Source organism: Callionymus lyra, chromosome 7, assembly GCF_982586985.1.
Source record: "Callionymus lyra chromosome 7, fCalLyr1.hap1.1, whole genome shotgun sequence".
Classification (NCBI taxonomy): Eukaryota; Metazoa; Chordata; class Actinopteri; order Syngnathiformes; family Callionymidae; genus Callionymus; species Callionymus lyra.
The window spans coordinates 24,817,811-24,833,127 of record NC_141824.1 but is presented as its reverse complement, the minus strand read 5'-3'; the positions used below and the strand labels follow the sequence as shown (position 1 = coordinate 24,833,127).

General features: G+C 37.7%; 1 protein-coding gene across 1 annotated transcript; it reads left to right on the top strand.

The window, feature by feature from the left end:
• The first annotated feature begins 5,869 nt into the window (after positions 1–5,869).
• On the top strand, positions 5,870–14,067 carry slc1a5 (solute carrier family 1 member 5). The gene is made up of 8 exons (XM_087795140.1): positions 5,870–6,478; positions 9,190–9,232; positions 9,948–10,004; positions 10,076–10,242; positions 10,586–10,819; positions 10,904–11,098; positions 12,369–12,503; positions 12,570–14,067. The coding sequence occupies exons 1-8, from the start codon at positions 5,964–5,966 to the stop codon at positions 12,781–12,783; spliced, it is 1,560 nt and encodes a 519-aa protein (XP_087651266.1). The 5' UTR covers positions 5,870–5,963; the 3' UTR covers positions 12,784–14,067.
• Positions 14,068–15,317: the final 1,250 nt, after the last annotated feature.

Here is a 15,317-nt window from a genome sequence, read left to right as displayed (position 1 = left end):
GGAGGATGTTTGTGAATGCACGTGAGATAACCCGTGTAAATCAGGTCAGACGAGGTTATCTGCTGATAGTACAGTGTCTGGGTGAAAAAAGCTAAGCAAGAATCACTTCACAACAAACCTCTGTAATGTATACATGATGTTCATCATGAGTCAGCATTTTTCCACTCCAATTCATATTCGTGAATTGAAAACGCAATGTCACGATAGTTGGAGAAAATGATGGCAGAACAAACAAAGCCGTTGATTTCCATTGATGCTGTTGCGCAACAATTGTTTAAAGAACTCCTCAAAGAAAGATATCCCTGCAGCCTCAACCTTTCCTCTCCTGTGCTTCTCCGTTGCGCTGCTGTTATCTGAGACACCTGCTTTGTTTTTGCCTTTTGTTTTTTCTCCTTGTCCTCATTCCAGAAGTCATGTGACAGAAAGATCTCCTTGCCTGCTCGAACAGTGAAGCCCAGTCCACTGACAAAGTCAAGGTGGCTCGGAACGATCTGAAAATGGAAAGCAAATCATTTTAAAATACTTTTTATTGTTCACAACATTCCTGGAGAGACCATAGTTCACACGTGTGGACACATGGTATGTGTTCCAAACACTTTCCCAGTGACATCATGGAAAGAAATGTCACATATAGAGGAGCTTCACCTCGAAACAACATTTAAAATGATACATTTGATCAGTAAGTGTTCGCTTGGATCATCTGATGATGCTACTGATTTGTGTTTCTGTAATTGCTGGTTATTTTAGATATAATATTTTATTATTGTGTATTTTAAATAAGTTTATATATTTTTATCCTTGCTAAAAAAATGTTTGCAAAATGTGTGTGGTGTGCGATGTTTGTGTTGTTTTACTTTTTTACCATCGGAAAATAAACAGAATATCTTAAATCATTAGGAATGTGCCTTATCTAATTTAATTTATTATGTTAAGTTTTTACACCTGATCATACAGGGTTAGTTGAGTGAAAAAGAAACAGGTGGAAAAACAAAGTAAGAAAGTATAAAATCATGTCAGTGCCATCAGAATATTGAATGGTTGAATTTCGAATTTTAAACCTTCGATTTTTCTAAAATTGATTTAATTTTTGTCTTAACATCGAACTATTGCATTCAATCAGCAATAGTGTAATTAAATAATTGAATATTGAAAGGTAATTCTGTTGTTTGAAAATTCAGTTTCAACATTAATAAACACAATAAAGACCTTAAATGAAAAAAAAAATGACGATGATTGAAATTGAAAGAAGTTTAATTGAGGACGTTGTAAATGGAAAATAAAGAGGAGTGCATTAGAGAGAGTACTAGAATACATTAATTACTAATGTATGTATGTATTGATTGAAAGAAAGGCAGCTGTGCACACAATGTTTGTTGGGTGAACAAAACACGAGGATAAAGACCCGAAGGAAAGCAGCAGTATATTTGGTTCAGTCCAGAAACAGCAGCAGGCAATAAATACATTTGTCACAGGTGCATTATGGGATAATAGGACACATATAGTTGATGGCATTATTCATGTTTCATTTCACATTTAAGTTATAATTACGAAATGAAATAGGTTGTGGTTTATTTATTACCAAATTACACAGTTTCTTCTCCTGTTTGGTTTTGCTTAGGTGTGTCACAGCCTGCAGTCTTAATAGCTTCATTTTAATCTCTCAATCCATACATTTAATTTCTTTGAAAACATTGTCACCCAGAATTTTGAGAATATATTTTTAAAAGTAGTTAATCTGGTTGTTATAGCTGCAATTTTACTCAGATGTTCAAGTAAGAAACTACTTTTCAAAATGGGAATATAGACCGGCAGCTTCTGAAGATTAACATTTCTTTCGCAATGAACTTGATCAGATGTGATGAGCTGTCGGCTCACTTATCTGCTTTGACGAAGCCTCGAGGTCTGGAACATTACCAGGTGTATCCACTGCCAAACTTTCTTTTTTTTACTAAGAGCTGAAGCAACTTTGAATGAAACTCTTCTTACACATAACGATAAAACATGAAACCTGCAAACTTCCTGCTGTATTGCAGCCACATTACTTCCTATTGTGGTGTTGAATGACTTCTTTCATTTAAACCCTGAAAAGTCATGTCTCGTCTTAAGAATAACAGAATAACAGAATGTATGGAACAGGTTCACTGTGTTTTCATAGATGGGGCCTTCTCTAGAAAAACTCTCTGCTCCAGTGTGCCTGTGAGTTTAACTATTGAGACCCGAGGGTGGGGGGAAAACAGTGTTTCACAGAATAACACTGACTCCTTCAATCATTCACACGATGAGAGGGAACAAAGAATAAGCTTGAGAAAACAAGGTTAGAACAGAGAGGGGCCGACTGTCAGCAGTCCTGGTCCTGTGGGCACTCCGACGAGTGAACGGTGATTTTCCCACAAATTTCTACCAGCGGGGGGAATGATAACAATGCTGTGGATTATTGTTCGAGGGTAATTTTACACAGACTTTCCTGGACCCCTGCACACATATTTCATTATGATTGGAGACAAGAAGGGCTTTTGTAGGAGTTTTTCAAGGTCTTTCTAGGCAACCAGTGCTCTTCCCTCTCTGCATTAAAATAATAATTTATTGCTTTTAAGTCTTTTATAAGTAACACAAATCCTTCCAACATCAGGCCAGTTATTATTATTATTAGCCTTCTTGTGACCTATTTGTCATTTCTCATAGAACAGATAGATTTTAGAAATAGAAGGATAGCTAGCCAGTCAGTTAGATGGATGGACGAACAGACGGGTAGGTAGGTAGGTAGGTAGGTAGGTAGTTAGGTAGGTACGTTGGTAAGTAGGTAGGTAGGTGGGTAGGTAGTTTGATAGGTATGTTGGTAAGTAGGTAGGCAGGTGGGTAGGTAGGTAGGTAGGTAGGTAGGTAGGTAGGTAGGTAGGTAGGATGGATGGATTTTGATAATCAAACATACCTTAAGTAATTCACAAGCCTTTAATTAGGTTAGCTTAGGTTACAATTTAACACATTTTTATACTATTGAGAGCCATAAAATATCCAGCCGGGTTTTGTAGAGCTTTTTACTAAGGAGATGAATAAAGTATCTATCTATCTCTATCTTTAAATGTGCTCAAATGGTGGTTGTTAGAAAGCAAAAGATTAGCTATAAATATAAGTTTCAGAAATAAGAATAACAAAAAACAAAAATCACTACCATAAAAGAGCTTCATCCTGAAGTAAATGACTTTAAAGTGATACCTCCTCCTCATCACCGGCTTTAATGGTCCATCATAATGACAGAGCAGTTCCCCGACAATCACCCTTGTGTCGCCACAACCCTCCAGATGTGAACCAATGTTATTAAAATGCTTATGTTTCACATGGAGCACCCTTGGATTTCCACATCCCAACAATCACAGAATCCCTTGATGAAGTGGTTGTTGGGAAAAGAACAAATAAACACAGAAAGAGGGATACGACTTCAAAGATCGGTGGCAGGAACAACAGCTGCGTCGGCTCAGCATCCATCCTTGGTTCTATGCAAACATTCTCAGGTTAAACTGGAACATGTGCTTCAGTCAAATGTGATGGTTCCCTAGAATGATTGCTTCAGTTTGTAAAGAAAATCATTTAATGACTGTTCAACAAGTTTAAGATGTTTGTGGTTAGAAAGTCTCTGATTCACATCTTAACTATGGACGAGCATTGAGAGGAAAATATGTGAGACAAGAATTCAGAGTAGAGCTAGTTTACCCTTAATCTAATCTAATCTAATCTAAGTGATTATTGACACCATTGGTAGCTTCCTGGATATCAGATAAAGGTGTGAGACTAACAATCAAAAAATCCAAAAACCAACATCAGTTTAACACAGCAGCAATCTAACAAGGATTGACTTTTAATGTAAAAATGTGTTTTTTAAATCGTTTAAATATGTTTATGTATTCCTTAAAGGTAAAAAAGAATCATTTGTAAAAATAATTGGTTAGAAATTATTGTGTCTTTTTAGACACACAGAGTAAATGTGCAGATTGAACTGGGAGAGTGAAAATAATTGCCTTTTAAACAAAAAATTAAGTTTTTCTAGCCCCTTGAAATCATTGATAATATATATTTAGCATAAGTAAAGTAATTAATAGTGCTATCATGATAATTAAATACCTTGAGGTTAAATTACCACCACACCTTTTCTTTTCTTACTTGGGTGTGTCAAAAGCATATATATGTCTTAATATGTTAATTTCAATCTCCCAAAACATCCATATGATTAAAAAGAAAAAGTTGATTTAAAAGCTCATGTTCTTTGTGATTATCTTAGAAACTACTTTTTGGACTAAATAGAGAAACACCAAAAAAATCTTGAATGAGTAATGATAGTTTTTACAATTCACAACATATGTTTAAAACATAATTAATAATTTAAAACAGAAGCAAACATTTGAAAAATTAACTAAAGTTCAAAAGGAAGCTTTGATGAGCTTATATGAATGAGTCAAATCAGCCTTTGAGTCTAAGTTCCTGTGATCGGTAAAGGTTTACAGAAGGTTCACTGGATGATGACATGTAGGAAGTAGACTTCATCACATCTAAGACTCCTTGCTGCCATGCTCTTATGATGCAACATTACACGCTCTAAATGAACAAAAAAAAAGAACACTTAGATGTGTTTTTACTATAGTGAGAATAGCAAATCAACCAAAGGGAATCTAAAATTGAAGAATCCAACGTAGATTGAAATTAAAAAAAAAATGAAATAAATGAGTAATAAAGCAAATGTTTGTCTGTAGCGTTCCAATCGTCATACTACCTTAAATGTAACTTTTATCTAACAATGATTGACTTTTAATATAAAATTGTTTTTAAAAAATACATTTAAATATGTTTATATATTCCTTACATGTACAAAAGAAATAATTTCTGAAAATAATCGGTTAGAAATTGTAATGGGAGAGTAAAAATAATTGCCTTTTAAACAAAAAATAAAATGTTTCTAGCCTCTTGAAATCATTTATAATGTATATTTAGCATAAGTAAAGTCTGCCTCTTCATATTGACAAAATGAATTGTTCATCTAAAATTATATTCAATTAACTAAGTATAAAGCTGTGTCTTTGGCTAGATCACTCCACTAAACTTAAAAATAGGTAAATGTCAATACTGGATCACAGTTCACGTTTAACTTCACGACTTGCATTCCAAACTAGTTGCTGAATTTTTAATAGTTCATTTAACATTTAAATTAATAGTGCTATCATGATAATTAAATACCCTGAGGTTAAATTACCACCACACCTTGTCTTTTCTTACTTGGGTGTATCAAAAAATCTTGAATGAGTAATGATAGTTTTTACAACTTACAACATATGTTTACAACATCATTAATACATTAAAAAAGAAGCAAACATTTGAAAAATTAACTCCAAATTCAAAAGGCAGTTTTGATGAGCTTTTATTAATGAATTAAATGAGCCTTTGAGTCTAAGTTCCTTTAAGAGTTTTATAGAAGGTTCACTGGATGATGACATGTAGGAAGTAGACTTTATCACATCAAAGGCTCCTTGCTGCCATGCGCTGATGACGCAACATTACACGCTCAAATGAACAAAAAAAGAACACTTAAAATTTGTAAATATATAGTAAATTTCTTACTATAGTGAGAATAGAAAATCAACCAAAGGGAATTGGACGTAGATTGAAATAAAAAAAACGCTTAAATAAATTAGTAATAAAGCAAATGTTTTTCCGTAACGTTCCATTAGTCATAGTACCTTAAATGTGACTTTAACGGTTAATAAAAACGCTTAAATGCATCATAAAAAAAAGCAAAAACGTTCAAGGTTTAGTGAGACTTGAGCGTCGTACGCGCCGCCCATGCGTGACGTCACGCGCTTATTTGAGCCCCTGACACGCCGAGGCTCGACTTTAGTGTCGCCGACGAACCGAGAGCAGCGCGCGCGTGGAACCCGAGCTCCACAGACACGCCACAGACCCGGGACTCCACAGAAACCATGGCAGATAACATCGAATGCGAGAAGAAGCCCAACGGGGAGCCCATGTCCAACGGGCTGACCCCCGCCGTCAAGAGTCCGGAGCCGCTGCCGGAGCGCCTGAAGCGGATCGTCAAGTCCAACCTGCTGGTGATCCTTACCGTGGCCGGGGTCATCGTCGGGGTCATCATCGGCCTGGCGGTGCGGAACGCGTCCCTCAGCTACACCCAGGTCCTGTACATCGGGTTCCCGGGCGAGCTTCTGATCCGCCTCCTGAAGATGATCATCATCCCGCTGGTGGTCTGCAGCCTGGTGTCCGGGGCCGCCAGTCTGGACCCCAAGTCCCTGGGCAAGCTGGGCGGCTGGGCCATGCTGTTCTTCCTCATCACCACCCTCATCGCCTCGTCCATCGGGGTCATCATGGCGGTCATCATCAAACCCGGATCCGTGTCCATGGAGAAGCCCAAAGTGCCCGGTCTGGGGGACAGCGTCCCGGAGACTAAAGAGGTCGTGGACTCGTTCCTGGACTTGATCAGGTGAGTTTAAAACTTCAGTCAGGTTTGTTAGTGACATGCTGCAACTACTAGAGAAGTTGCGTCAGCAGAACCGTCCTCAGGACAGACGCTCCATTGACCCAGAGAGCTGGGATGACAGGTCCCTGAACGCACCACGGTCAACGTACCGACGGTGGAGTTTCTGGCCGGTGTGGATGGAAAAGACACGTGTTCCAAAAAACAGAGCCACACACGGATCTTTCCGAGCGATGAAGCGTTTCCAATCAGACCAGCCCATAGAGGGAAGGAAGTCGCTGAACCGGTTCTGGGCTGAGAGATATTTAAAGAATTTGTATTTAGTTAGAAACTAGTTTATAAAGTTGTAGCTTCCGCGTCTGGACGGAACATGTGCTCGCGGGAAATGTTTTTATATTTTGTGTGTTTTGTTCTATAGGATCGACATAAATGTTGGTGAAGAATGTGTTACATTTACAGTTGTAACCTGAGAAGTTCTTTGAGTCTCGAAGATTTGAATAGTTATTATAGTAATTTCCGTGTGTTCTTTTTTGACATGTTATTATTAGAACACGTGGATATCACTTTATGCAATAATGTCAGGGGACAGTTCGCGTTTCATCCTTTTAATAGCGTGTCTTAATACTTCCTTGAGAGCCTAACGTTTATTTTAGTAACAATAATTATTTGTACACACAAAAAAAAAAGAAAGAAGAAAAAGTAAAAAGATAGCCACAGAAAATACAGCAATTTTTCATAAAAAATAAATAAAAATAAAAAGACAACAAAGAGAAATAAAGAGAAGATTATACAATCTAAGTCTAAAGATAAAGAACATAGATCAAAGAAAAATAACAAAGGATACAAAGACTAACATAGAACAGAACATCCAGATACTTTCACTCCACTCCTGCCCCCGAACTCAGAATTGTACAATATAATAATAATAATAATAATAATAATAATCTATTTATATAGCGCCTTTCTAGTAAGCAGATATCCATATACATGCATCATATACTACATTATTATTATTATTATCTCTGTACACACCAAATACCCATTTAATTGCAATATAGAGTTAGTTTTAAAGGATAATTTTAATAGCTAAATACTTTTTTTTGGTAAATAAAAGAGCAGAATGTTGGGCCATCACATTTGCACTTACTTTCACAAGGTTTTTTTTAACATGTTAATTGATAAGGATAAGGATCTCGTGTGCCTCATTACAAGAGTCATAGTCCTGCTGAGTCGGGACAACAGAGATGGAGCTGGACTGACTGCCCCTGCTGCTGCTGCTGCTGCTGCTTGGCAAAGCGTGAAAACAGATCCAGGCCAGAGTTCTCTGTGTGGCTATTGTCATTGTCGCACCTACTGTACACACAGTGTGCGTTTTTTTTTTTTTGGCACAGAACTAAAGCCATCTGTGTGTATCCGTGTTGACAGTTCTTATCTCCTGCTTTGTGTTTGTTCTGAGCACTTGACGGTCTTGTTACGTCTTGATGTCATTTCCTGGACACGAAGTCCTGGAGGCTGCGCCAGGAAGTCATCGATCAATGAACGAAAAATAATCTCACTCAAACTAAACATAAAGCCGTGACCACAGCAGTCTTTGTCTAGTGATGTAGTGAAGTGATATAAACTAAAAAGGACTTGGACACAGTGAGTTCAAGTTAGTTTGGATCCAGATCAGGGGCTTGAATAAAATTGGTAGGGGGGCCACCAGAGGTCAATTCTTGTGAAGTATGGGCTATGACTTGTTTATTTTTCAGCCATTTTTTTCTGAATTTCTTTGAGAAATTTGATTTATATTTCCTTTTTTCATAGTTTTTTTTTTTAGTTGTTTTACTGTGGGTTTGGTCAATTTGTCCATTTGCCCAATGTTTAGAAGAAAATACTCTATAGTTAAAGTTATATAAATTATGTTTTTTGTGGCTGTTTCTATTCCTTAGGCATCTGATGTTCATCTGACAAAAATGTAGTTCCTTGTTCCGCCTGCACTCCTAATTTAGACAATTAATGAAGGGCGGCAGAATGTGCAACAAATGCCCTGCGGTCGCAAGTTTGGGTCCCGTGATCTAGATCTTGGTTAATCAATTGGCATGTTTGTCAAAAGGTCTTGTTCAATCAAAATTAATCCAATTTAAATAGATTGTGTGTTCAAGTTCCAGCTTCAAATGTTGTTAAAAAAAAATTGTATAATAAGTGAGCAATTGAACATGGCGGTTCTGGTCGTCAGAATATTCTAAATTGTGTAAAAAACAATTTTTGTGGTTGGAAGAGACCAAGAATAAAATGAGAATTGACTGATTTGGACTCGCTGTTGCAGAGAAACTAGGTCAAGTTACCCAAGCCTTGAAATAATGATAAACTAACCATCTTCAATTTGGCAGCTACCATGTGATCCTTAATCCCGAGGTTGTCTGTCAAAAATAAACTGTGTGCACTAATGTTTAACCATTTGAACTACACTGGTATAAAGTACAGACACAAGTCTGTAATGAGGTTTGAAGCCTCGGTCCGACGAGAAGGGATGTCCCGGTTGAAGGCGTGATTAATTGTTATATTCTTAACTATTCTCACATGATCGACCTTGTGATTCTGACAAAAGATGACGTTGACCTTAAGGAGCCTTTAAACACTCGCAAAGGAGCTGGTGACGCAACAAGAAGCTAAAAGACAAAACTTTTGTATCCGATTATCATGCAATGACCTAAAGATTGTTTCCATCATTGCAGGAACATCTTTCCTTCCAACTTGGTTTCGGCAGCTTTTCAATCGGTGAGTGTCTCGTTTTTCTGATGTTTTGTGAGCAAAATCTTGGTTTTTCACGAGAAACCAAAAACACTGAGCCTGATTCAGTCCTAATTATAGGCTTGTACAAGAAAGGAATGTTTTAAGACTACTCTTAAACATGGAGCACAGGAGTCTTCCTTCCGCTCTGAAGCCCTTAATTTCTTTGCTGGTTTAACAACTTTTTTAATCCCTCCACAACTTGTTCTTCTCTTACCAGCAATGTTTCTGATATCACGTCTTGAAGTCTGGCCCTTCTAACCATGCTTCTTGTGTCTGTGTCGGAGCTACTGTCTGTAAACCACCGGCATGTGTCAAACTTGGTGGCCAAATTCAGTCCACTGTAGTTGATTTGTTTTAAATGTGTTCCTTATGAAGGTGTATAGGATAAGGAACAGAGATTATTGATGTCTATGATTACACTTTCAATTACAGTCAAACTGATATTGACATTTGTTTGTGAAAGGATGACAAATGTGAAGATGATTAAGATGGATTGAACCTCCAAAAAGGAAAAGACAATATAATCAGACTAATACTTCCTGTTCCAGAAAGTAAATATTCATTTTGTTCGGCCCATGACATGCATTTAAAAAATATTTTAGCCCCTTGTGTTATTCAGTTTAAACCATATATTGCTCCAGGTTGCTGGTTAATGACCAAGAAAATGATTTTTAACACCACCATGCTTTTGTATTTGCAGTACGGTACCAGCTACAAGCTGGTTACCAGAAATGGAACAAACATCACCGTGGAAAAGGTGACTTTAAAAAAAAAAAAGTCTATTGGTTTTATGAGAATTTCCTGAATGTTAAAGGTCTGCCTTCCTAGGTGCCGTTTGGAGTCGACCAAGACGCGATGAACATCCTTGGTCTGGTGGTTTTCGCCATCGTTTTCGGGATTGCTCTGAGAAAATTGGGAGAGGAAGGAGAGATCCTGATCAAGTTCTTCAACTCGTTCAACGAAGCCACCATGGTGCTGGTCTCATGGATCATGTGGTAAGAAGGGACACCATGTTTGGTGCAATCAAACTTCTAGAGAAGAGTAATGATGTTAGAGCTTTTCGGTTTGAAGTTGGCCAAAGTCGTACTATAACATTTTTACACATTTTTGGGCACCGTGTACCACAGCGTTGTTTTTTTTATTCTTAAAGAAAATTAAAGTCGCCCTATATTCAAGAAAATTGGCCTAGTTTAAACACTATGTATGCCACGTTATGCTTCAAATCCAACCTAGTACATATAAGGGATGGGTTCAGTGTCTCGCATTTTGTGACGGACCACACACACAAAAGAAATGTTTGAGCAAAAGATGGACCATGTTGCCTTTTCTACCTTCAAGGTACGCCCCTATCGGTATCATGTTCCTTGTGGCCAGCAAGATTGTGGAAATGGACGACGTCACAAAGCTTTTCACCAGCTTGGGAAAATACATCGCCTGCTGCATTGTGGGGCATGCGATTCACGGGCTCCTGGTGCTGCCGGTCATCTACTTCATCTTCACAAGAAAGAATCCGTACAAATTCCTGTGGGGCATCTTCACCGCTCTGGCAACCGCCTTTGGAACAAGCTCCAGGTGAAGTGCTGCTACAGATGGGTATTTTCCATGTATACACACACACTCTGCCAACTCACACACTTTTCTCTGACTCCCATTTAGCTCTGCCACGCTCCCCCTGATGATGAAGTGTGTGGAGGAAAACAACGGCGTTTCCAAACAAATCAGCCGCTTCATCCTGCCCATCGGAGCGACAGTCAACATGGACGGTGCTGCCCTCTTCCAGTGTGTGGCTGCAGTCTTCATCGCACAGCTGAATAACGTCTCCCTCAACTTTGTCCAAGTCATTACCATCCTGTAAGTAACACAGTCGATATTTCCTTGTATGTCACTTTAAAATGGAATTGAATTGAATTAACAATTGCTAGATAAACTAAATAAACATTTTATAGTTAACGTAAGACACTTTTAAGCTTTATAGAGTACTGAATACAATGAACTGTTAGGATCTATATAGTTTATTGGTGCCTTTTTAATTTGAGCTCCAACTATTCATGTTCTGTAGATGCAAAACAGGACTTGATGAATAATGGTTTGTTTAGAATTATTAAAAGTTCAGGTGTGGTTGAGGAATTGTGTTGCCATCACATGGCTCAATAGTAGTGATGGGCTGATGGGGCTTCATGAAACGGCTGATAATGTATCATGATGCAATGGCTTCATTTTGAAAGACCACAAGATGGTGCTCTCAGTTTTATAATCATTGCCTCTGCACTACAAGTATACGATGAAACCTGAAATATTTTTCAAACTGAGATTATCATCTAGTGTTCTTTCAAAATGAAGACTTGTCAGCTGTTTCATGATACAAGTGTTCCTCTTAGGAAAAATGTAATTATTGGTAATGGTGGTGTAATTATATTAAAATGTTTGTGCTCATGGATAACTTGAAGTTTTCCGGCAGTTATTGAGGATAAAAATTCCAAAGTAGTGATGTGATAAAAGTAGCAACACGTTAAGTATAAGTATCAAGTTATTAAAATGATAATGGATACACTGATGAGAGCCCCAGACTCATGTTACTTAGAAAACACCATCTTAATACAAAATGGAACACGTTTCAGAAATTACTAATCCATGGAACTAATTTAACCCAGGCATGTTAGTAGATTAGATGTGGCCCATCGCCTGTTACAAACTGTAATATTCAACATTTCGATAGTGAAAATAAAACCTTTGAAATTTTACAAAGGTTAGATCTCAGGAGCCAAATGAAAATGCCACAAAGTAAAGCTGAAAAGAGCCGAGGCTAAGTCCTAAATGCTGTCCATGAAGAGGGCCATCATTTCGTGTTGAAGTAATTGGGGCTTTTTTTAAATGAATTACTCTTGGTATGGTGTCACTTTTCAACTTTGGCCCTCTCTTGTTTTAACTTCAGAGGTGGCGGTCCTTAACAAAAATTTGACACCTTTGACAAAATTTTACAATGACTATAGTTTTTTTGTCAACCCTTTGGGTATGGAAAACAAAACAATGTCCCCAACCAAATTGTTCTTGTATTACTTTATGACTTTTTCACACCCATCATGATTTCCCTCAGTGATTTTGAATTGAATGTTTCCTTCAGTGTGACAGCAACAGCGTCCAGTGTCGGAGCAGCAGGTATTCCTGCTGGAGGCGTGTTGACCCTCGCCATCATCCTGGAGGCCGTCAGCCTGCCCACCAATGACATCTCGCTCATCCTGGCCGTGGACTGGCTTGTGTAAGTGCTGAAGAGGCTTCGGTTTGATTAAGATTTGTTTCATGAACAAATGCTTTTTTCTTTCAGCGATCGTACTTGCACTTTAATAAACGTGGAAGGTGACGCTTTCGGAGCAGGACTCCTGCAACATTACACCGACCGCATGTCCAAAAAAGACGAGGGCCAGGAGCTGAACGAAGTGAGGTTGGAGGGCGGAGAGTCCGAGGCGGCGCCCGAACATTCCCCGTTGATTGAGAAGAAGCATCCATACTCCTCAGGTGACAAGGAGTCGTCCATGTAACACGGCTGCTGACGTCTTGTTGTAACACTCCCAGCTAGCAGCTGTTTGGACTTCTTAAGTAAGAAAGTAGAAAAAACTGTGACAAGGTCTGAAGGACATTGAGTGCATGAAAGTAAAGGGGAAACGACGAGTATGTGTCCGTTAAATCAAATGTTAGCAACAATATTTTACTGCTCCTGTCTTCACTGACAGATTTTGTATTTATATTTTTAAAAAACTGTTCTGGTTATTTGTATAATTTTATCTCTAACCTTTACAACACAAGTTGCTGCAGTCAGTTTGTGTTTGCCAGATTTAAGAATATTTGTGCTACATCTTACCAAAGACTTTTGCTACAATTACTACACTTGAGGCTGATATTTGTATTCAAAACAGCAAAAATATATTATTTTCTACTGCATCTTTACAAACCTGAACCTGGAAACCTCTTCACGCAAACACACTGATAATTTTATTTATCGACGGGTAAAATGCGACCTCGGATGTATACTTTTTTTCCAGGGAAGTTTTGATATATAAATGCTCGAGACCAAAAACCTATAGACGGCAAGTAAAAAAGATCAAAACTGTACTTGAAGAAAAAGCTGCTTGAATGAAATGATGTCAAACAAAATGGTTTTATAAGCACAATTTTTGCAACGTAACCGCTAAGAATATTTTCCGTTTCATTTAAACCAGGTTATAAGTAGCGTTTTATTGTAGCAATAAAATAGTGAGAGGATATTGAAAGTCATCCAGAATGTGTGCTTTATCTTAAGCAAGTCCGCTTGTGTTTTTGAGTGATGGTGGTGACAACACGAAAAGACAAAGTCTGAGTTTTGTGTCTTAAACAAATGATTTAATTACATCGCTGTTTCAGTGTGTAGATATTTGTACAAAATTACCCTTTTTTGGCATTTGAAATCACTTTGCTGCTTCAGAAAATATTTATTTTTTCAACAGTTCATTTCATTTTTACATCCACTTTCTTTTGGGTTTAATGAAATATGAATTTCTACATGATGTTGCCCTGAAGAATCTAACTAATTGTGAACGATTCGCTGATTTAGCATCGTTGATTCTCATCACTTATCTTAAAATTTCACCTGGCACAATATTTGTACAAATTTTATCATTCCTATTTAATGTCCTAACAGTTACACGGTAGGCTTGTTCCGTTCTGGTTTTTCTAATGTGTGAATGTATGCTTTGGTATGTTACAGTTGGCAAAGGTTTCTACTAAAATTCATGTCCGGGAAGTACTGTCTTTAGGTTCCAAAATAAAGGCCTTTACTATTTCTTAAAGATGTTCGCTTTTCTTTGCTCTGTAATTGAACTCGCGTAAGGTGAATAAGTCAATTACATTGTTCACACTGACTCGCCACATTATCCTTTATGTCACGCTCTTTGTTAATGCCATATTTCGCTTTGATAAAAGCCGGATTATTATAATCTCTCAATGGAATTATGAGCAGCATCCATGGGTATGCTTTATTAATGCCTTCAGAACCGTCCTGGGTGAGAAGAATTCTAGTCATTTTGAAGGCAGTAATTAACTTTTGAGGTCTTTGTGAGTAATTTTTAATACAAGAAAAGAAAAAAAACACTTTAATCTCTTCTAATCCCAGGTTCCCCCAAAGTGACAAATCTTCTCACTGGCCCTAAATTGATTGTTTTTAAGGCAGTCTTGACTGATCTTCACGATACATATAAACTATAAAAGTAAAATATTTATTTTTTAGCTTTGCCTAAATCTTACCAATGGTGTGACGAGAAAACTTGTGTAGTTTAATATTCCAGTTAATAAGAGGTAAAAGTATACCAGTGGTGAAGCGCCACGAGGCATGCCTCTCATCTCTTCTGTGCCTCCACACGCTTGGCGCAGTGCAGAAGAATTCCATCAGCGCGATATTATATTACATCCGCAGACGTTGCAACACGGGAAAGCTCTATTTCAAACCTAAATGATCACATCCCAAAGTAACCTCCCTGACTTGATACCGAGCCTTGTATGTACAATACTGTTTATACACGGCTTGACGTAAACACTAGAGAAAAACATCACCATAAGTCATATTTATTATATCACATTGGCTTCTTAGAATTCTGCAACTGCTCGTTTGAACTCTGCTCTACACTGAATATACAGCTTTCATAACTAGCTAAAGGCTGCTTGAGTTCAGGCTGTTTACAGTAGGGCGCCACCTAGTGTTTAAGACAAGTTCTCACTGACCCACTTCTGTTAAAATAAACCATCTTTAAATGTGAATAAAAGACGCAAGATACAAGCCCTATTTTCAATAGTTCTTCTTTGAATGATGAATTCCAGAGTCAAGACAAATCGGTGAAATACTACTTCTATATTTATAGCACTTTCAAAGATCTTTCTGCTTTGAAGAAGGACATTATTAGGGCACATTTCTAAGTTATTACAATCTTATTTTATGTTGTTTCTTCTTCTTATCTCTAATCCTTCAAAAGGCACGTTGGGAGCAGCTGATACATCAAGTGTACTGTAAGTATAGTAAAGTCAAGCAAATTGTTCCCTCCATTTA